The sequence below is a fragment of the Apodemus sylvaticus genome, chromosome 14 (assembly GCF_947179515.1).
Source record: "Apodemus sylvaticus chromosome 14, mApoSyl1.1, whole genome shotgun sequence".
Lineage (NCBI taxonomy): Eukaryota > Metazoa > Chordata > Mammalia > Rodentia > Muridae > Apodemus > Apodemus sylvaticus.
Genome location: NC_067485.1, coordinates 44543560 through 44566125, shown reverse-complemented (window position 1 = coordinate 44566125; position 22566 = coordinate 44543560). Strand labels below are relative to the sequence as shown.

Sequence of the window (22566 nt, the reverse complement as noted above, 5' to 3'; positions counted from 1 at the left end):
TCTGGGATCGTTTTCAAATATGAAAGTTTCTCCGCCCGCTTTCTCGAGTCAGTCTCTGTCCCTACCCTCCCACTCGGGGAGATGCTCAGAGACAGAGGTAGAGGCCACTGTGGAGCCCGGCTCGGGGCGGGACCGGTGGTTGCGGATGAGCCAAGAAGATATTGGTCAGTTTTTTAGTTTTTTCCTCTGCTACTATGACTTTCGAAATAAAGTTCAGCCTTTTAAACTCTCCAATTTAGTGGTTATTCGTGTGTCTGTAGCACACCGTCGTTGTTTCCTGACTTCAAAATTATCTTTCTCCATCACCTGGCAAACAGTGATGCGCCCTAACTGCAGGTTTGGTGCTCTGGACAATTCATTTCAAAAACAGTGTGCAGTATTTATCTTTTGTATTTATTGATTTCCTTTCCTCAGCTCAGTGCTTTCCAGTTTCCACTATTTGATGACATTTCAAGACTATAGATACCATAGTTTGTTAGTAATAGCTTGTTGTTCAGTAATGTAAGTCAAGACAAAGATATAATAAGAGCCAGATCACGGTTTTTGAAGACTTAATCTGTTACTCTTAGAGATCTGAATACATGAACAGAAATGTCTTGCTTACATTAAAAAGACACGTGGCCGAGCCAGCCAGGAGTCGAACCTAGAATCTTCTGATCCGTAGTCAGACGCGTTATCCATTGCGCCACTGGCCCGCCATGCTGAGGAGGGTCTACTATACTTCTTATTAGCTGCAACCTTAAATTAATTATAGCCCTAGTCTCAAGCTAAGTAAATTCAGCAAACGTTTGATTTGCACAATTTACACCACTTGTGTTACAGAAGCTCGTCTTTCCATCTTCGCAGTTTCCATTATTAACACAAGCAGTTGGTTCCTCTGACATTAAATAACCCCTACCGCCGGCCGGCTGACAGAATGAAAAAGTAAAACAAAAATCCACTTTTTCCTCTTCTTTCCCTTTTCTTTTTTCCTTTCCTTCTTTCTCCTCCTTTTACATTTAGATGTTTAGAAACTATCATTTTGTAGCCCTGACCGGCAATTCTTTGCCTCAGCCTCCCGGAGTTCTGGAATTACACGTGTGCACCACAAAGTTAAGTATTTTACGTTATACTATCTCAATTCACGCAGCAATTTGGAAGTCTAGGATGCAGTTGAAAACTAAGCTGAGTCAGACGTGGTGGCGAGCCTTTAGATCCCAGCATTCCGGATTTACCTAAAGAGTTGTTGTCTTTAAAATATAAAAGAAAGTTTGGCTGAATATTACTTAAGTGTTCAGTGTGAGCGAAAAATAAAAACGTGCTTGTAAGGAGGGACAAATGTTTTCTGGTGTAGCTGGGGGTCAGCCCGAAAGCTGAACGCCGCGCAGCGCTGCGGGAGCGCTCGACCGCTGTGTGCCCGGCGCCGTTCACTCTTCACCTGCCCGGCTCAGCAGCCGAGCTCTGTAATTCTACCCCGTGCTGGCTCCCCGCAGCTTTTTGTTTTTGTCTTTGGTTTTAGATTTTTTTGTTTGTTTGTTTCTTCTTTTTAAATACCACTATTTAAATAAGTATTTTAAAGTAACCATTTGCTCTTCCTCCCTTCCCCTTCCCTCTCCTCCCCTCCCCTCCTTTTCCCCCCCTTTCTTTCGTTTTTTTTTTTTTTTTTTTTTTTTTTTTTTGTTTTTTGTTTTTTGTTTTATTTTGTTTTTCCGAGAGTTTCTCAGTGTTGTCCTGGCTGTCTGGGAACTCGCTTCGTAGACTAGGCAGGCCTCTTGCCTTCTGCCTTCCAAGTGCTGGGATTAAAGGCGACCAGTGAGTGGCATTTCTAATGTAAGCAGGGAAAGATTAAAAATTTAAAAAAAAAGTGAACGCAGGAAGAAAACATACACGAGTATGTGTTTTCTTGACAAAGTACTACACACAGCTGTGTTGAGAAGCTGTAGCTGAAGCCTTAGTTCGCTGTGAGCAGGATTTGAACCTGCGCGGGAAGAACCCATTGGATTTCGAGTCCAACGCCTTAACCACTCGGCCATCACAGCTATTCCCGAGTCTGATCTGTGTTATGTCATTTATATAGTAAGCAAATAATAAAAAACCCGGTTCTTTGAAGGCAAAACACATACTCTAAAAGCACTAGACACTATAATCCCATCAACGCCAGACACTCCCATCTATTAGGAAGTTTCCTTTTAGCAATACACAAAAGACAATCACTTCATCAAACCCTAATCAGATCGCGTCCCTAAGTCTTACTCAAGTTGAGCCTATCCCCGTAGGCTTTTAAGGGGAGAACGATATTCCAGCACACCAGAATCTCTGGTCCTAGTCCTTTCTCCCCCCCACTTCTGGTTTTCATAGATTGCCGAGTTTTTCTTCATAGATGTGGCAGGGAATCGAGTTTGAGTTAGTTGTGTGAACATTTACAATCTTAAAAAGGATCGCTTTCTTTACACAACTCAAGAGACACTGCTCCCAAGGGAGACAATTTGGTAAGTTCTATCCATACTCAAAATTTATGTGCCTTCTGAGGCAGTATTTCTACAAAGGTGCAGGATCCGTTTGTATACGTGAGTCAAGCTCATTGTCTTCTTAATATGCAGGATTGGGAAAAAAACATTAGCAATGTGGTTTAAAAATAATTCTCTTGTTAGTGTTGAACAATTTAGAAAAATTTAGCATGGTATTTTTTTTTTTGGCAACACACACACGCGCACACACACACACACATCTAAATATGCATATTTAAGAGTCGGCTGTAGTTACATACCTGTAATCCTAGCACTTGAGAGGTGGTGGCAGGAAGAGCATAAATTTTAGGCAATTCTCCATTACATAGTAAGTTAGAGGCCAGCACGGGCTACATGAGACCCTGTCTCAAGAGAGAGAGAGAGAGAGAGAGAGAGAGAGAGAGAGAGAGAGAGAGAGAGAGAGAGAGAGAGAGAGGTATGAGAGTATGAGATGTGTTTGTGCACATCTATCTTTAATATGAAATAAAAGTTGAGATCATAGTACGAAAGTACTACCATAGGAGTTTATACATGTATTTACATGGGAGATCAGATCTATTTTTATAAAATATCACTCCAAGAGCTGGATATGATGTCACACACCTGTAATCCCATCACGTGGGAGGCCACGGTAAGCAGCTCTCTGAGTCTGAGGACAACCTGGTCTACACAGAGAGTTCTAGGACAGCCAGTGGTATATGCAGAGAAACTGGAAAAAAGAAATCTCAAGAATACATAATTCAGCAACAGTTGAGACAAGATGGTTCCTTCAAAGGCTTTGAAGGTTTTGTGAGATTAAAATGGTAAAATACACCCTGTGTAAACTGTTACAACTTCTACTCGAGGCCAGCGGCCCTTTGAGCTTTAATTAGGATCTGTTGCATGTTATCATTAAAGAGCTTCTCCTTTATTAAGCTCTGAATTCTTGGGTGTGTGGGTGAATTCTTGCTGGGAGGAGATGTTCCGCTATTATATATATATAATATATATAATATATATATATAATATATATATAATCAGCTTGAGATGCCTAGCAGGGTGCCAGAAACTGGAAGGCTTGCCAAGCAACCTGCATTTTCCCAGAATCTGGAGGCTAGAAGTTCAAAGTGTCGCCAGGGTCAGGTCTTGGTAAGGCATCTCTTCCTGGTTTCTTTCTGTGTTCTTGTGAGATCTTCCCTCTGTGTATGCATGGAAGAAGGTCCCTGATGCACACACATCCTCCTAAGCACACATGCTGCACTGGGTTACAGACTCACTTTGAGATGTTATTTAGTTTTAATTAACATCTAAGACTTCCACCTCTCCTTGCCATCACACTGGAATGAATGTGGGCTTCGAAGGAATAACTCTCCAGGAAGACACAATCAGCCCATACGAAGACCCAGCGTGCCTTGCTAATCTAGTGCCCACATTTGATCCTGTCACTCTGACTTCTACTTGTCACTGTGATGTTTAGTAAGAAAGAAAGTATCTCTGTAGAGCACATGATGGCCCCAGAGCTGCACGTCTGAGTATTTCTCACAACGATGAAAGGTCCTCTGGTGAAGCTCACTAACCTCAAGAAGGTCCTAGATCTGATATAAATCTCATTTTAGCCCTTAAAACTCCTCAGCTTGTAATTATTTTGTTCCACTGAGATATTTCATTTCATTTATCAACCAGGACTCTCACAACCATTCCCATTCCCCTTGAGCTGTTGTGCTGAACCAGCTGAGTTTGATCTGAAGCAAAGTTCTGAAGCATAACAGCAAATTCTCCATTGATCCCACGCCCTTAAAGTCCATTCTCTTTCAGATTTGTCAGATTTCCATTAGCATGCATTGGCATGGTAGCTTGAATCTCAGTAGCTAGGAGGCTACAAGTTCTAGACCCACCTGGGCTATAATGTAAGGCCCTATGTGTGCGCAAAAATGTATGTGTGTATATATGTGTGTATGTATATATGTGTGTGTATATCTGTGTGTATGTGTGTGTATGTATGCATGTGTGTATCCATGTATGTATGTATGAAGACTAAAGTGACACAGCTCTTCTGGTATGTATCACATCTCCTCAAAGGTCACACTTTGACTTTACCTTCAAGGGTCAGTGACACATCCTGAGGAGTATCAGGAGAGCCTCAGGGGACAGCTCCAGCTGTGACCAGCTATCACTAGGAGTCAAAAGCTGGAACCAGGGAATCATTTCAGAAAATGTGGTTCAGGAAGGTCATAGTTTCTGCCTTCCAATCTTCCTTTATTACAGATAAAAGTCCTAGACTTCATCAATACCCCAACCATCTCTCACCTGTTAAAGTTTCTCCCTGTTTTTCCTGCTCTCCCCAGGCCTTGTGGGGAGAAGAAGTGTCTTCGCTCAGTCACCACTAGAGGACTCACGACTCAGACTCGTAAAAGACAGAACAGATAGACAAGAGACATTTTATTAGTAGTTTTAAAACAAGATTCAAATTGGGCAGTGGTGGCGCATGCCTTTGATCCCAGCATTTGGGAGGCAGAGGCTGGAAGATATATGATTTCAAGGCCCACCTGATCTACAGTGTGAGGTCTGGGGCCAGTAAGGGATATACAGAGAAATGTTGTCTTGAAAACCAAAAACCAACCAACCAACCCAAAACCCTGAAAACGACAACAAAAAAAAAAAATCCCTCCAAGATTGATATGGTCTTTGATAGGTGTGCACAAGTGTAATACCATTACCAAACAAGTATGGAAGGAAGGAAGGAAGGAAGGAAGGAAGGAAGGAAGGAAGGAAGGAAGGAAGGAAGGAAGAAAGAAACAAAGAAAGACTTTAACAGTCAAACCATGTTAGGTTTGATGAAGACAGGCTAAATTATTTGGATAAAAAAATATATGACCAGATGATAATAAACTGGGGTGGAGTTGCCACTTAATCAAGGTTTGTACAGATTATTTTCTGTGTTCTTGAGTCCTTTGCCTTGAATAATAAACAGAAACACGGCACTACCGTGATTTTACAACGGCCTCATAAGAAGACACACGCTTCTTTAAGGGCAAAGTCGCTCTTTCTGTATCTAAATTCTGTTGTAGATGACAGTATTCTTTCAAGGTTTCGTTTGTGTCCCCGAATTTTCCAAAAAAACTGGCACAGGTGAGTTTGCCATTGCCTGCAAAGGAAATAATGCTTATAGTTACAAGCAGTGCAGAGGGCCCCTGACCCTCTCCTGGGCTCAGAGTGTGCATTTCAGATTCCCTAAGAGTCATTTTCTGTCACCAAGAATGAGCATTCAGGTGCGTTGAACGTATGGAAGTTAGCTTTGCAGACAGCGTACAGACTCTGAGAATCCTCTTTCGCAGAATGTATCCTTAGCTTTGCTTGCACGCTCGGAGTTTGAAGAAGAGGGTAGTCGGATAGAATCTTTGGTTATTATTTATTAACATAGAAGATTGCGAGAAACCTGCTGCCTATTAAAGGTGAACATTTCTCGACTAGCCGGTAATGAAAACCCAAATAGGAAGCGTTCTCTCGTATACATGGGTGTGACTACCAGAAAAGCCTGCTACGGCATTGTTTCCGTAGTGTAGTGGTTATCACGTTCGCCTCACACGCGAAAGGTCCCCGGTTCGAAACCGGGCGGAAACAGCTACGAATCTTTTTTTTTTTTTTTAGTTCTCCCCTGAATCAAATTTTGTTTAGATCATGAAGACATCCCCGCCTGCCGGGTGCTCTGAGACTTGCTCTCCCCCTGGTTCCGCACGGTTTCCTCTGCAGCTGGAGAAGCGTCGACCCGCGATTCTTTGGCTCGATGGTTTGCACCTGGATCGAGGTGCCAAGGAGAAGCGTTACAGGCTCAGCCGGCGTGGGGGTTGGGAGGTGGACCAGAGGTCTTAGAGCGAAGGAGGGACAATGCCGGGCCCAAAGTGACACAACCGCACAGCACCGGATACAAATGACAGAATCTTAACAGCTACTGGTTTTTTTTTTTTTTTATTTTTTTAAAAACATTAAGAAAAGGCATTGATTTGAAATTATTCTATTTGGTAATCAGTTACATAAATGCTATTATTTAACCCAAACAGAGCTAACAGTGACATAGTAATTAATATAGAACTAATTGAACATAGATATAGAAAATGTCAATATTTCTGTCTTTTTATAGAAAATCTCAATATTTCTGTCTCCTTTTGATTAAGAATTAATTAATTAATTGGCTAATTAATTGTTATTATTATCTTGTTGTTGTTGTTTTTCGAGACAGGGTTTCTCTGTGTAGCCCTTGCTGTCCTGGAACTCACTCTGTAGACAAGGCTGGCCTGGAACTCAGAAATCCACCTGCCTCTGCCTCCCAAGGGCTGGGGTTAAAGGCGTGCGCCACCGCCAGGCAATTAATTAATTTTTAGGCAAGAGTCTCATTATGTAGCCTTGGATGACCTAGAACTCACTATGTAGACCAGGTTGGCTTGGTACTCACAGACATCCAACTGCATCTACCTCTGGAATATTGGGATTAAAGATGTAAATCTTCACACTCCAGGATTTTTGCTTTTCTTTTCCCTCCCTCCCTTCCTTCCTCCCTCCCTCCCTCCCTTCCTTCCTTTCTTTCAAAGAAATATTTCACTTGGGATCAACTGGAAGTTCCCATGGCCCAGTCCATTCTCAAATACAATGAAGTTGTCTGCTTCAGCCTTCTGAGTGCTGGAATTCAAGGTGCGAATCACCATGTACTGCTAAGACATCATTTTGACTTTATTAAAATTTTGTATATTATTCTTAAGATACACAGTGCTTAATCTAAAAAAAAAAAGCTACATAGACAACAGAATAGTTAACCTGGTTGCTGTATTTAATACAAGAAATCCTGACATTTGTCTCAGGGTGTAGTAAAAACATTTTTTTTTCCCAGCTGTTTTCTTTTCACACAGTAGCTTCCCTCAAGTTGCATTCAGGCATTAAGACAATTTTCCTTTGCCTTATCCCTGTTTCGGAAACCTCCACCTTGGGAGACAGACACATCCTCAGCCTCAGGGTATGCACAGTCAGCTCTGCCCTTACCATGCCTACCTCAGACTCCTGCAAGACTCACGTCCTAAGAGTTGTGACCTTGTCTAAAATCCGTCTGCAGAACAGAACCATGAACCAGCTGTGCCTGCTAATTTTACCTATCATACTAACAGCATCGAGGTGTTCTGATACTTAGTCAGGCATCGTATTAGGTGCTTCTGCTTGGGTGGTGTTTGGATGGGCATATTGAAATTGGTGGACCTTTAGAGAGTATGTGCTTGGGTATCACACAGACAACAGCGGATGTTGAGTGTCACGGGGGATTCTGGGAAAGTGGCTCCTTTCAGAAACTTTCTTTGCACTGAAATGAAGCCATTGGTTGAGTCTATAGCCTGCCAGCCCCTTCATCGAAATTTGGATTTGACAAATCTTGGTTAAAATACAATTGAATGACAGTGTTAAAACCACGGTGAGAAAGACTCTTCTGGACCACCATGGTAGGCACAGGGACCACTGAGAAAGTGTCTTGAGCTGCGGGAGACTGAGCTCCACCCCATATAGAGCACAGGCCAGTGGGGGCGTGGGGAGGAGCAGTGTCAGGTCAGTGGGGCTGACGACAGAGCGTGGGGCTGACGACAGAGCACGGGGCTGACGACAGAACGCGGGGCTGACGACAGAGCGCGGGGCTGACGACAGAGCGCGGGGCTTAGTGGGCAGTGAGGGTATTTCTCACTAAACTTGCTTCACATGCATCTTGATGGTGAAGAGCCAGGGGAGAGTGGGAGATAAAAACTCTACACCATATTGAGAGAATCAGTTTTAGGACACCCACATTTTCTCTTGATGCACTGACTTTGTAGACTTCTTTACTGGAAATGACTTTCACAAGGAAATACACAAATGGGCCAGGAAAAAGTTTCAGGCGTTTGGTTACGGTGCCAACCTCCACAACCATGTGACCCAATGCCTTAAAACAAAAGTCTGAGTATGTGCACATTTCCTTGTTCTGTTTGTCTGGAAAATTCTAACCAAATCTTTACTGTTTTAAATAATTCAGCTCCTTAAACATACACACAGAGAGCGGCTATGACATGCCCGACAGCATCTGTGACAACCATGAAGCAAAATCCGAAGTTCAAGGTATTCTTTGGCCACATCGCCAGTTCGAGACCAGCCTAGGACACAGGAGACTTTCAAAAAAATCAAAAGCCAAACCAGAATGAAGCTAAACAAACAATTTAAAGCAAACAAAACTCCTCAAACTCCAACAATAAAAACTCCAAACTACCCAACCAAACAAAAACAAAAGGCTTACGCGTTTCGTTTGGGGAGGGGGTGAGTAAACACCAGACCCTTAGGATCACCAGTTAAGGTGATTTTAATATCTTTATTCCTCTGAGTAGTAAAGTATGAAATTGAAAATTTTATATTCACACAGTTTGGAAAAATGAGTTCCATCTGACAGTAAAGTCGCAGAACGCGTCTGAGAAGGGCCTCTCACGAACGTCACCTTGAATCTGAGGCAGGCTTGGGGCCTTCCTCAAGCTTCTACAGAAGGCAGACAACGCCAAAGCAGAGATTCCATTGCCTGTGACCGCCTTGCTGGCTTTCTGGGCGAGCTACCGGCTTGCGAGCGGGGAGGGGCCAAACAAGCATCCCGTTACTTGGGCGCCACCGTGCGTCCTCCTGAGGTACTGCGGCTATCGGCTGTTTAATGCCCGCTGAGCCTCAGGTCCTGGGCGAACCGTGAAGGGGCCGCGCCGGGCCGCGAGACCCCGCGCCGGGCGGGGACGCCAGTGATCCCCGGGCTCCGACGCGCAAGCTCTCGAGGTTTTCCAGATCCGGATTCGCAGTCTGAGAAATTCCATTTCCTGCGGAGAAGCAGAGTTGTGTTCATGAAGGATCCAAGGGTGGCTGCTTGTCTTTTTGATTTGTCTATGTTTTAAAACAACAACAACAACAACAACAACAACAAAAAATCTCCATATTTTATCAAAAGACAGACAGTAGTTACATACCGTTAAGTACACATAACACGAAGAGACTTTCGTGAGCTGGCCGGTTAGCTCAGTTGGTTAGAGCGTGGTGCTAATAACGCCAAGGTCGCGGGTTCGATCCCCGTACGGGCCAGTAGAAACTTTTCCTCCATTTACTTCCGTTTTTAGCTGTTGCCTTCAGTCAAATCAGAATATTCACACACAGGGAGCTCTTTGGTTAGGCTTTGAGGTAGTAACTGGCGTATACTAAGTGACCAAGCCTCTGAGGGAACCTCAAAAACAAAACTGCAGACAAAACCCACTTAATATGGACGCATTTATTTATATTTCCAAACAAGAAAGATCCACTGTGATTTCATAAGAAGACGATAAACTCAGTGTGGATGGAGGTTCACGGTCTCAGCTCTCGGGAGTGACACCAGGGGGATCAGAATCCAGAAAGAATGACACTAAGAGGCCGAGTTTTCCTGTGGCACTCAAAATAATAAAGATAACCCGATTCCTTAGGGTTCTCAACACACAGAATGGTCGGGGTATACGTTTCAGGATAACTATTTCCTTGCTATCAAAAGTAAAAGTGAATCCTACTCCCAAGCAGATGGCACGGCTTATTAATCCTTTATTAGGCGTTGGCCGTCAACGTCATTTGACTGAAGATGTTTGCTGGCCCAGGCTAAGGGAGAGCAGCCTGCATTCCATGACAGAACTTGAAATATCACTTTGCTACAATCAGTCTTTGAACGATTTAGCAACTCCTTCGCCATTAACCAACTCTTCATTTCCCCTTTCTCTCACACTCTGTCACGAGGTGTTTGCCCTTCAGGAGCTTCTGAGTTAAAGAAAACACAATGACAACAAAAGGCCCTGCTGGGATTCGAACCCAGGATCTCCTGTTTACTAGACAGGCGCTTTGACCAGCTAAGCCACAAGGCCTCCTTTGGAGAATACTCAATTCTATAGTGTATATAAGGCTTATGCGAAATGCACATTTTCCCGTGTTTACCCAACTTTGCACCAAAGAAAATACATGTACTGTTTCCAACTTCATATAATTTTTCTTTTTTTCTATTTTTAAAAATATAGAATAGAGTTTATTCAGGGCATGGGGTGGGGAGTCAAGAAGGTAGCAGAGAAGGAGAGGCAGAGAGGGGTGGGGAGAAGAAAAGGGAGAGGGGGAGGGGGAGGGAGGGGGAGAGGGAGAGCGGGAGCAGCTATGAGCACGTGGAGGGGGGGGGAAGGGAATGGGAGAGTGGGAGCAAGAGGGCCAGAGCAGGAAATATTTTCTTAAACATAGGCTTGAAATTGATTTCAAATCGAAATGTCTGAAAATGTTATTTCGTGGTTACTTGCGCCACCTAGCGGAAATATTGGGTACTCAGTACATTTTAACAATTCCTTCATTTTCTTTAGCTCACGAAAGTTGTTCCCCTGGGCTTCAGTTTGTCTTTTCCCGGTACTGGAGATAAAACAATGCACAAGACAACAAAATCTATTTCACTATAGAGTCTGAATTTTACTAGGAGATTAAAGGCAAGTTTTACAAAGCTATCTACCAGCTTTTAATTTTTATTTATTTATTTATTTATTTATTTATTTATTTATTTCGTTTGGCCTAGCCAAACAAAAGCAAATAAAGCAAAACCCTTAAACAAACAGAAGATGTCGGAAATGATCTCCGGCTAATCCGCCATCGTACGGTACAGAAAACTCACCGTTCCACCCGTCTGCCCGCTCGCTTGTCCTCTCTCCTTCCATCCCTCCCTCCCTCCCTCCCTCCCTCCCTCCCTCCCTCCCTCCCTCCCTCCCTCCCTTCTTTTTGTTTTTGAGTCAGGGCTTCTCTGTGTAACAGCTGCTGGCTGGAGGCTGACTTGTAGACCAGGCCGTCCTGGAACTCGCAGACATCTGCCTGCCTCTGCCTCCTGAGCGCTGGGGTCAACATGTGCGCCCGGAGTGTGAGTGACTTTTGTTTTTTAATATTAAGAACCACTGACATTCCCTTGTGTACACCGAGATCATTTCTAAGAGCGTCATGCCCCGGCCGTGGGTGCCGCCGTCCGTCCCAGGGGGGAAGCTGGTGTCCCCGGCTCCCAGCTCCCTGTCCGCTCCCGGGCAGGGTCTTACTCTTACTGTGACTTCAGAAGCTACCGCACCCAGCTTGTTTTTAAACAGCTTACATCCCCACCAGGACTTTGCACTGCTCATTCCTGCCGTCTCTTGAATTCAGCCGACTGCTTTGAATGTTAGAGTGATGTATAATGTGTGTAGTGACAAATACTGCATAGACTGAAGCTCGCATATATACATATACATATATGGATTTTGGTCGTCTACTTAGATGCTAGACGCTGGAGTTGGATTTCTTGTGTGCGGTGCTGGGGGCTCAGGGTCTCCCTCATGCAAGGCAAACACTCTCTCCGCGGATCCACGCTCGCAGTCTTTTGGCTTATGTCCTAGGGTTTTATTGCTGTGAAGAGATACCAGGGCCACAGCAACTCTTATAAAGGAACACGTTTAACTGGGGCCGGCTGACGTTTCGGGAGTTTAGTCCATTGTCAAGGCTGGAAGCCTGCAGCATGCAGGCCAGCCTGGCGCTGGAGAAAGCTGAGCGTTCTGCTTCTTGATCGGAAGGGAGCAGAAGGACACTGCCACACCAGTCCTAAGGGAGCAGGACACTGCCACACCAGTCCTACCTTGAGCAGCGTATGGAGGAAGTGACAGTGACTTCCCGAGGGCCAAGCATTCAAAACCACAAGTCTATAAGGGGCCATTCCTATTCAAACTATTGGAGCTTGCACTTACACACGAAGTTTTCTTCTTGTTTATCTGCGTTCTGTGTGAAGCTGACCCATTATTTCATGACGAGGCACAGGAGGGGCGTTCACATGTTCTAGTCTAGCGGCTTCCAGATTTGGTTATATCGTGCCAGCTCCTCCACTGACTATGTCAACAACGAACTGAACTTCAGATCCTTGGCTTTGTGATGACATTTACTTTTTCTTCCTCTTAGCTGTACCGTTGATGTTATTGTAGCAGGGTAAAGGTTTCTCCATCCTGTCTCAGGACACAGGACGCTATCATTGGTTTCTACTCTCTTCCCTAGGAAAGCACCCAAACCTCTTCTAGAAACTCAGGGTCCAGGATGCTCTGTGAGAAGTGTTTTCCCAGGCAGTTGCTTCATCCAGAATCTCAATTTGAACTTTGGTCATGCTGAGTGGTCTCTGGGTTTTTACGCCATAACTCCATATAAAAGGACTTTTTTTTTTCTACTGTGAGGTTAAAAAAAGTTATCTTCAAAAAAGTATGTCTAGGATTTAATTTTTAGGATATTGAGTTATATAGATAAATATCTTAGGTTCTCTTTATATTAAAAAGAAACCCAGAAACATAGGTTTTTCTCTTTTTTGATTCATTACTGGGGATTGCACCCAGGACCTCATTCCTGCTAGGTAAATTTTTAGAACAATAAAATACTAACAAGACCCATCCTGGGGCAAGTGACACAGCCACTTTCGTAGTGACTTTTCAGAGACCTAAGGCCTATTAGGTAACAGCTATCTCTTCCCAAGCTAAAATACATTTCCATCCCTGACCCATCTCACCTAAGCACACACTTTGTTTTAACATGTGCTGCCTGAGCTCTAGAGACAGAGCTGCCCCTGGGGAAGGAGGGGGAGCTCGACCTTATGTCCTATCCAGTGCCTTCCCAAACTGCTAAACATGTTACAGCCCTACAGTTCACGCAAACACACACACAGATACACTCACACACTTACACAAAGACACAGACACACACACACTCACACAGACATACACACACAGACACACACATACTTACACACAGTCAGACACATACAGACATAGACACACACATTCTCACAGACACAGACATACAGATACACACACTCACTCACAGACATACAGACACACACTCACACAGACACAGACATACAGATACACATTCACACTCACACACAGACATACAGATACACACTCACACTCAGACACAGACACATAGACACACACAGACACAGACATACACACAGACACAGACACACACTGTCACACAGGCACAGACATATAGATACACATTCACACACAGATACAGACACACACACACAGACACACACTTAGACACAGGCACAGACACACAGACACACACTCACACACAGATACACACACAGACACTGACACACACACACACACACACTCACACAGATACACACACCTGGCTTTGTAAGCTTTATTCTTGGGTCAAACTGAGGACTTTATTCCCCTCGTTACCACACAGGTAACCCTGAGTTTCTGCTACTTTGAGCAGTAAGATCTGTGAAAATATTGTGAGGATTAAAAAAACATGAAGTAACTTAAAATTTATCATTCACTTCTAGCTGGCCGGTGGCCATGCACACACATACACACACACTTGCATGTGTATACACACACACACACACACACACACACACACACAGACATGACTGGTACTTTTAGGTCCATATTCACATAAAACCAGGTAGCAAGAAGAGCACATGAAAAAGAAAGAGGAGAGGAACTGATATGAACACTGTTGGAAATTACATAACAAATTCAAGAGACTAGTGAAAACAAATTAGTTTTTAATATGCAATTAATTCTGCATAAAGGGACACAGCATAGAGAAAAGACGAAAATCAGTTGATAGGCTGATCTGGCGAAAGTCAGCGGTTTTTAAAGTACCCGGATCAGGATGGGCTCCTGTCCAGGACTTGCTCTCTTCCCAAACCCCCTCCCCTGTAGGTTTAGGACTCAGAGCTTTACCTAATGAATAATTTAGGGCTTAGACTGCACCCTTCTCTGCCTCAGTCATGTAGATCACCTGTAGCTTTCCAACTCTCAGAATTCTGAGTTAAGGCCTGTAAATCTGATGAAAATGGAAGTCAGGGCTATTTATAATTATGCTAATTACATTTATAACCTATTTGTTTCTAATTTTAATTTTACTTTGCATTATTTTGTTAATTTTATTGCATTAACACCTATGATTTAATTATTTTATATTTATGTATATATTTATTCTGGAGGTATCATGGCTACAATCTATGCCAGGCAGGGTCCCTGTCTCTCTTGTTCAGACTTTCAGTCCTTGCACTTTGGCTATACCCACAGGAAGTTTTTAGAGCCTACATTTGATTTTTCATTTGTAGTGTACCTGGCACATTTTATGCTAAACTAATTCAGGGTTTTTCAATTTGACCATATAACACCTCCAACAAAGTAATCTTTGTACACCTCTGTCTAAACTACTTTAACTTAAACTTGAGATATTTACCGCCTGACACTCTGCTCCTTTATCTCCTCAGCTGGAAGCAATTTCCTAGGCTTCATTATCCAAAGCTACCCTCAACAGATGCGAACCACGTGGTCGAGTGAACCGGCGTGAGACTGGTAAAGTCTAACATATAAAATTTAGGAAACCTTGTGTTCTGCTGCAGTGAGAGTGAAGAAAAAAAAAATCCCATCATCTGTTGAAGGTTAACTAGACCTGCCAACTATCGGTGGTACCCTGTGCCAACTTGGAATGGCTGAAGTCCCAATATTCCAGGCAGAGGCAGACAAGTTTATTCTACACTGGTTTTCAGCGAAACTGCCTGAAAAATCAAAAGTTATCTTATGAAAAAAATTAAGAAAGCAGTTTTTCAAATTACAAAGGATTCCTAAAATGTCAAAAACTTGAATACCTAAGTCCTACGGCGGACAGAGCAGGTTTACATTGGACTGCTGCTTATTCTATTCATCAAGTGGCGGCAGCCAATACTTCCTTCTCCAAGATTAGATCTCAGTTTTGCAACAGCTTCTTTCTAGATCATGTGAGTGGCTCTGAAAAGAGCCTTTGGGAGGATACTGAAGCCCGCTTTACTTAGCCTTGTGGTGGCTCTCGGTCTTCTTGGGCAGCAGCACGGCCTGGATGTTGGGCAGGACGCCGCCCTGCGCGATGGTGACGCGGCCCAGCAGCTTGTTGAGCTCCTCGTCGTTGCGGATGGCCAGCTGCAGGTGGCGCGGGATGATGCGCGTCTTCTTGTTGTCGCGGGCCGCGTTGCCCGCCAGCTCCAGGATCTCGGCCGTCAGGTACTCCAGCACGGCCGCCAGGTACACCGGGGCGCCGGCGCCCACGCGCTCCGAGTAGTTGCCCTTGCGGAGCAGCCGGTGCACGCGGCCCACGGGGAACTGCAGGCCGGCCCGGGAGGAGCGGGTCTTGGCCTTGGCGCGAGCCTTGCCGCCCTGCTTGCCACGTCCAGACATGATATGCAACTTCCTGTTTCTTGAGCAAGCGCGAGCTACGAAACAACAGAGAACAATTACCTCGATTTTTATAGTCGATCCAGGGCGCGAAAAAGGGGACCCGTTATTGGTTAGTATTCTGAATTCAATTTAACCAATAGAAATGAGACTTTGGGGACTGTGTATTCTTATTGGGTAAAAGCAGCTCAGCCTTTTCTCTGAGTGACCAATACCAAGACAGAGCACTTCACCTTATTTGCATACGAAACTCTAGATAAAGAATACCCGCGGCCCTACTGTCCTGCTTTTCTGTTGGGTGTTCTAGTTGTCCAGTTTTGCAACATGCCTGAGCCAGCGAAGTCCGCGCCCGCCCCGAAGAAGGGCTCCAAGAAGGCGGTGACCAAGGCGCAGAAGAAGGACGGCAAGAAGCGCAAGCGCAGCCGCAAGGAGAGCTACTCGGTGTACGTGTACAAGGTGCTGAAGCAAGTGCACCCCGACACGGGCATCTCCTCCAAGGCCATGGGCATCATGAACTCGTTCGTGAACGACATCTTCGAGCGCATCGCGGGCGAGGCGTCGCGCCTGGCGCATTACAACAAGCGCTCGACCATCACGTCCCGGGAGATCCAGACGGCCGTGCGCCTGCTGCTGCCCGGGGAGCTGGCCAAGCACGCCGTGTCCGAGGGCACCAAGGCCGTCACCAAGTACACCAGCGCGAAGTAAACTCAACAGGGTTAACATTTAGCACCAAAGGCTCTTTTAAGAGCCACTAAGTTATCAGTATCAGAGCTGCAAGCTGAATTACGTCCTAGTAGGTGTATTCGCAAGTGGTGTGTAATACAAGCGGATAATACAAAGAACTGCTTTGTCTCAGTCTGGGTGGCCCAGTGTTATCAAAGACCAGGGTTCAGCTGGGAGAGTGCTTGGCATATCTGAAGCCCTGAGCTCAATCCCTCCCCCTCTCTGCATAAACTTGAGGCTGGTGGACATCTATAATGCCTGTGTTCTGGTGAGCAGAAGTAGGATCAGGATTTCAAGGCCATGGTCTTGTGTTAGAAATTCTGGCTAGGTTGGCTTACAAGATCTCATCTCATGTAAAGTGGAGGCTAGTTAAGCCAAACCAAACCAAAACAAGTGGTTTTAAACCTGTCTGTGGTTGTGGTTGCCTTCATTTGATCCCACCCAGCATTCTGAAGGCAGAGGCAGGGGAATACCTGTTCAAGGCCGTTCTAGTCTACAGAGTGAGTTTGAACAGCCAGGGCTACACAGTAAGACCCTGGAGTGTGGCGTGGAGACAGAAGGCACCTATGGGGGACAATGTACTAAAACGTAAGCATTTTTGCCTCTTGTCTGTCTAAGCTTTGAGGATACAGGTAACAGCACACAGAATGGTTGCTTTCTCCTGGAAGTGATCTTACAGTTGAGCAAAGTCAGACTGGAATATTTATCACACAGAACAAGTTTTCTATTCATCCAAGTCTTTATTAGAAATTTGCCTGTTACGTTAATATTCTTAAAATATATAAAATGATTTAAAATACTTCTAGTGCTTATCAACAAGCCAAGCATGTATCTATATACACATGACTGTAGGTAGCATTATGAATCCGTTTAATTTTAACACATCTATGAGGTAATAATTATTACTATGATTTTTTTTTTAAATGCTGGGAGCAATCTAGAAGGATATAAAGAAAATGATTTTCGGTCAAGGAAATTGGAGAAGGGATCTATCTAGTAAGGGGGGCGGTGTAAAGTGAGCTAGCTTTCTAGGATTCCGAACAAGTACACTTTCCTCTGATCTGCCCCTTCACTCTTAACCACAGCAAAGTCTTTATCACCCTTAGGCAGCTGATGAGAGGGAGACACCGCCAGTGAAATAGGCACGGCTGTCTATTTCAACTTCATGAGACACTTGAGAGAAACAATACTTGCACGTTTCTTCAGCTACTACTGTAGGTTTCTACTACCCAGGGTTTTGTTTGGTTTTGAGACAGACTCTTGCTGTGGAGCCCTGGCTGATCTGGGATTCATTGTCACAACCTCTGGGCTCCTGCCTCAGCTATTAGAGATTCTCGCTTATAAACCTGTGCCACCTCTGCAGCACCTGATAAATAGGACTCTACTTCAGGTTTATTTTATTAGTCTTGGATTAAGCTTTTCAACTCTCAAACTCTCAACAGGATGATGTTATTAACCCTAGATTAGTAAGCCAGTTTTCAAAACTATCTATCATATTGACTTTACAAAGTTTATTTTATTCGTCTCTGAAATTCTTAAAACACTGTTTTAATAGAAGACCTGGGAGGAAGGAAGGCCTTCCTTAGCTCCCATTGCTATTGCTGCTTCTCTCCTCTCACTTTGTTTCTATGGAGAGAACAGAATTGACAGCTGGGATGAATCAGAGGTAAGATCAGTGCTCATAAACAGCAAAGCTGATGCAGAGGGCTTAAATGATTTGGTCAAAATTATGAAAGGCAGGACAAGATTCCAGTACAAGGTTCTAGGACAGATTCTCTTCTTAACCTTTTACCCGTCTGTCATTTTCTCCATCCTCTGCCATATATATCACTTTTACTTAACTTTGGATAAAGCAAGATTTTAATTGTGTTCTTATAATTGAATTATTAAAAAGCTGAATTTGCTACAGTACTGCCCCCTAAAAGGATTAATTTTGAGTGGTGGTGGCACATGCTTTTGATCCCAGCACTTGGGAGAGAGGTAGGCGGATCTTTAGGCCAGCCTGGTCTATAGAGTTAGTTCCAGACAGCCAGGGCTACACAGAGAAATCCTGTCCCAGAAAACCAAACATCAAAACTCCCAAACCACCACCACCACCAACAAAGAATGTGATTCTGTGCTGAGGTGTTTATGCCCTAGGACAATTGTTGCTTTGTGCCAGTTTCCTGAGGTGGAAAGAGTGCCCTAATGGGGACTGTCTGTAGGATTTACTGCTCTCCAGGGCCCTAAGGGACCGTTCTTCCCCTGTCACTGTTACTCTTTTCTTAGATGATGAGATTATGAAGTGGGTCTGGAGTCGTCTCAACTGGGGTTATAATCTAATGAAATGAAGTACTGTGCTCCATGGTTGGATGCAGGGTTATCGATTAGGTCACCCCACCCCTGACCCCCACTGCCACTCCTCCTTAAAAAACAAAACTGTTATGTAAATGAAGTTTCTAGGAGATTTTGTAAAAAACTGCAAATTTCATAGCTGAAATGGGAGAAAGGTCTTAAGTAAAATTTACTAGGATGAAATTCTCACCTGGTGAAGGTTCCAGGTCAGAGTGAGGAAGGAGCTCCTTTGACACTCCCGTCTGTATACTTTTCTGTCTCTCTGTCCTGCCTCAATGTGAGATATCACTTTTATCTCTGTTTTATGAATGTAAGTAGAGAAAAATTAAATTTGTTCAATCTCCCAGGATTTTCTATGAATTTTGCATCTAAAAGCACAAATCCAATTTGTTACTCTAAATACATTGCTCATATAGTTTTCAACTACTTAGCAGGCACATTTTTAACAAGGCAAAAAAAGAAGTGACAGTAATTTTAATATATTCCACATGATCCACTATTATGTTTTCAATATGTAAACCATTTAGGTAAAGCTTGCCCTTTTTCAAGTGTTTGAGGTAATAGTGTCTATATTATATTTTCATAGTACATCAAGTTTCTTGATCTGTATTTTGATTATTTTGTTTTGTATTCTTTGAGACAAGGTCTCAGACCTATACTGATTGGCCTTGGAGTTACAGATTGCCTCTACTTCTTGAACACTAAAGGTTCAAAAAAGAACCTTTAAAGAAGGCCCAGTGTGATCTGTTTTGTGCTCTTAAATTTAGAGTTCTCCAACGAGATTCAGATTATGTAACTAAATTGTTCTGACATATTAATCGGTTAATTGAACCTAGCACTTAAGTGAAAACTAACCAAAGCGCAGTTAAGCATTCACTTTCTCAGTCACATGCCACATTGTCTTTGTTTAAAAAGCAACACGCCATGGGTAGGCACACACCTTTAATACCTTGGGGTGCGGGTGGGGAGGGGAGGGGAGCTACCTACATAGAGTTCTAGGACAATCAGGATAAACAAAACAAAAAGACTAATATTTGACATTCAAAAGGTGACTTCGAAACATTAGGGCATTCAAATTACTTCTGAAATAACCAAGTAAAGAGTGGTCAGTGAAATGGGCTCGAACTGAAAACTGGGGTAGGCAATGATAACGTGTTAACAGATAAATATACAGGATAAACAAACAGTCCGGTAAGCTCCTCACAACCCTGAAAGACTGGGAAAGCAAACAAAAAACAACCTCAACTGGCTCAGTGACTGCAAATTGTTCCAGAGCCTCCATTCTAAAAGTACCATTACTAGCTCGAGAGACTAAGCATAGTAGTCTATAGTGGCGATAAAATTCCCTGTAATCCCAAACTACTCTTAATTATTCTTGAGTTTCTCACTGTAGTGCTCCTGTTTTAGAATTCTCTGTACAGACCTGCCCGGCCTTGTATCTGCCTGCTGGTATTAAATTCATGCACACCACCACCCAGCCGCTTTAGTGCTTTGCAATTCCAACTATGGAGACTAACAGGATATAAATTCTAGATTAACCATGAAATGAAGGCAAAAACAAAGCTCATCATTCCTTAGCATGCAATACTCCATGTGCTGTAAACCTCCAGTCCGATCCCGCCAACCTTAAATTTTACATCCTTGAACGCAGCATTTGTTTCCCATGTCACCATCATTCCTGTAGAGGCAGTGGCTACAAAAGCCATTTAGAAGCTTAAGCCCTTTTTGTTGATCGTGTGGTGGCCCTAAAAAGGACCTTTGCAAATGACAGTGAGTTCCTGAGCAGCTCAGCCGCCGAAGCCGTAGAGGGTGCGGCCCTGGCGCTTGAGCGCGTAGACCACGTCCATGGCGGTGACGGTCTTGCGCTTGGCGTGCTCCGTGTAGGTGACGGCGTCGCGGATCACGTTCTCCAGGAACACCTTCAGCACGCCGCGGGTCTCCTCGTAGATGAGGCCGGAGATGCGCTTCACTCCCCCGCGCCGGGCCAGGCGGCGGATGGCGGGCTTGGTGATGCCCTGGATGTTATCGCGCAGGACTTTGCGGTGGCGCTTGGCGCCGCCTTTGCCCAGACCCTTACCACCTTTGCCGCGACCAGACATGACTGAAAAGAAGACTGGTGTTCTAAAGAGAAATAGCGTCTCTGAGAAAGCAGCTTCCTCTTATAGGGAACTTGCGGACCGGAGTGAAAACAGGAAGCGGCAAGCGGAAGTTCCTGCGGCCGGGGGAGGGACTGCAGGAGCCCAGCTGCTCATTCATTTCATGTAAGAGCAAGTCTCTTCCACCTTTTAACGTGGCACATACTTAAACAAGAAAAGTCAAACAGTGAAGGACTAAGTGGAAAGGAAGCAAATCTCGTCATTTTCCCTCATTTGCCCTTTTTTTTTTTGGCACCTTAGCGATGTTATTTTACTTGGGGTATCTTTTATTAATGATTCAGGTAGCGAGACTCACATAGCTAAAAATTCTACAGAATGTTTTATTATGGGAACCATTTAAACTGTTATTACTGGTTTTTGCATTTATTTCGTGACAGCCGCCTTACATTATTAGATACATCTAATGTGATAGTCGCTGTGTAGACAAGGCTGGTCTTGAATTTCGAGATCCGCCTGGCTCCCAAGGCTTGTTAGGATTAAACACATAGTTCAATACTTAAGTAACACAGGTTCTGAAATAGCACAGGAAAAACTAAGCAAAATTATGTATTTAAGGAAACAGATTACAAATACTGAAGGAATTCCAATTAGAAGTCTCAAGGAAACCAAATTTTGTATTTACCTAAGGTTTACTTATGTCAGGGCTTAAATTTCATGTGGGAGGTAAGGGATGGCCTTACAAGCCACTAGGGGAAGTAAATGGCTCTACTTGCTGAGGGACATAACTTTGCAAACCCTAGGGATAGGCAACCCATGCCGGCGACAAAGACGTGCCCTGCAGTTTTGATTCCTAAAACAGTAGCCATCTTTCCCTGCACACTTTGTGTACTGACTCAGGAACCAGAGACATCCACTCAGTGTCAAGAGTTTGAAAGCCACAAAACAAGTTACCAGTGAAAAACTGGACTTGAGCCTGGCTTGCTGAAAGCAGTGTCTACGGTGCCTTTGCTTGCCAAAAAGTAATGCTAAGCCCTTGTTGGGAAAGGTTAGGTGGCTCTGAAAAGAGCCTTTGGTGACTTGTAGGACGCTTTGTACAAAGGGTCTCACTTCCCCTTGGCCTTGTGGTGGCTCTCGGTCTTCTTGGGCAGCAGCACGGCCTGGATGTTGGGCAGGACGCCGCCCTGCGCGATGGTGACGCGGCCCAGCAGCTTGTTGAGCTCCTCGTCGTTGCGGATGGCCAGCTGCAGGTGGCGCGGGATGATGCGCGTCTTCTTGTTGTCGCGGGCCGCGTTGCCCGCCAGCTCCAGGATCTCGGCCGTCAGGTACTCCAGCACGGCTGCCAGGTACACCGGGGCGCCGGCGCCCACGCGCTCCGAGTAGTTGCCCTTGCGGAGCAGCCGGTGCACGCGGCCCACGGGGAACTGCAGGCCGGCGCGGGAGGAGCGGGTCTTGGCCTTGGCGAGAGCCTTGCCGCCCTGCTTGCCGCGTCCAGACATCTTATAGAACACAAAGACTCAGACAACCGAATGCTGAGAAACAGCAAGAGCTTGGCTCTTATAGTTTCCTCTGGGCGCGAAAAAAGCGCCTATGCGATTGGCTGACTATTTCTTTTCTTCCAAACCAATGGGAAGCATTCCGGGGCGCACTTCGAATGGGCAAGAGTTCGGATGCGTCATGGGTACGTCAGGAACCAATCAC

At 44.5% G+C, this 22566-nt stretch overlaps 4 protein-coding genes and 5 non-coding genes across 9 annotated transcripts; 3 read left to right on the top strand and 6 right to left on the bottom strand.

The window, feature by feature from the left end:
- Window positions 1-622: 622 nt before the first annotated feature.
- Trnar-acg (transfer RNA arginine (anticodon ACG)) lies at window positions 623-695 on the bottom strand. The gene has a single exon. It is a non-coding gene; the product is annotated as a tRNA-Arg (tRNA).
- Window positions 696-1936: 1241 nt separating this feature from the next.
- Window positions 1937-2018, bottom strand: Trnas-cga (transfer RNA serine (anticodon CGA)). The gene has a single exon. It is a non-coding gene; the product is annotated as a tRNA-Ser (tRNA).
- Window positions 2019-6013: 3995 nt separating this feature from the next.
- On the top strand, window positions 6014-6086 carry Trnav-cac (transfer RNA valine (anticodon CAC)). The gene has a single exon. It is a non-coding gene; the product is annotated as a tRNA-Val (tRNA).
- A 3415-nt stretch (window positions 6087-9501) lies between these two features.
- On the top strand, window positions 9502-9575 carry Trnai-aau (transfer RNA isoleucine (anticodon AAU)). Its single transcript has one exon. It is a non-coding gene; the product is annotated as a tRNA-Ile (tRNA).
- A 726-nt stretch (window positions 9576-10301) lies between these two features.
- Window positions 10302-10375, bottom strand: Trnat-agu (transfer RNA threonine (anticodon AGU)). The gene has a single exon. It is a non-coding gene; the product is annotated as a tRNA-Thr (tRNA).
- A 3588-nt stretch (window positions 10376-13963) lies between these two features.
- Window positions 13964-15745, bottom strand: LOC127665112 (histone H2A type 1-H). Its single transcript, XM_052157523.1, has one exon. The coding sequence runs from the start codon at window positions 15716-15718 to the stop codon at window positions 15332-15334; it is 387 nt and encodes a 128-aa protein (XP_052013483.1). The 5' UTR covers window positions 15719-15745; the 3' UTR covers window positions 13964-15331.
- Window positions 15746-16009: 264 nt separating this feature from the next.
- Window positions 16010-16470, top strand: LOC127665113 (histone H2B type 1-K). Its single transcript, XM_052157524.1, has one exon. It carries the CDS (start codon window positions 16040-16042, stop codon window positions 16418-16420), a length of 381 nt encoding a protein of 126 aa, XP_052013484.1. The 5' UTR covers window positions 16010-16039; the 3' UTR covers window positions 16421-16470.
- A 3227-nt stretch (window positions 16471-19697) lies between these two features.
- LOC127665115 (histone H4) lies at window positions 19698-20910 on the bottom strand. Its single transcript, XM_052157526.1, has one exon. The coding sequence runs from the start codon at window positions 20869-20871 to the stop codon at window positions 20560-20562; it is 312 nt and encodes a 103-aa protein (XP_052013486.1). The 5' UTR covers window positions 20872-20910; the 3' UTR covers window positions 19698-20559.
- Window positions 20911-20982: 72 nt separating this feature from the next.
- Window positions 20983-22380, bottom strand: LOC127665109 (histone H2A type 1-B-like). Its single transcript, XM_052157520.1, has one exon. It carries the CDS (start codon window positions 22362-22364, stop codon window positions 21972-21974), a length of 393 nt encoding a protein of 130 aa, XP_052013480.1. The 5' UTR covers window positions 22365-22380; the 3' UTR covers window positions 20983-21971.
- Between the last annotated feature and the right edge of the window lie 186 nt (window positions 22381-22566).

Bases quoted from the DNA above. Each gene is read 5' to 3' on its own strand.
- LOC127665112 (XM_052157523.1), bottom strand. From the start codon at position 15,718: ATGTCTGGACGTGGCAAGCAGGGCGGCAAGGCTCGCGCCAAGGCCAAG.
- LOC127665113 (XM_052157524.1), top strand. From the start codon at position 16,040: ATGCCTGAGCCAGCGAAGTCCGCGCCCGCCCCGAAGAAGGGCTCCAAG.
- LOC127665115 (XM_052157526.1), bottom strand. From the start codon at position 20,871: ATGTCTGGTCGCGGCAAAGGTGGTAAGGGTCTGGGCAAAGGCGGCGCC.
- LOC127665109 (XM_052157520.1), bottom strand. From the start codon at position 22,364: ATGTCTGGACGCGGCAAGCAGGGCGGCAAGGCTCTCGCCAAGGCCAAG.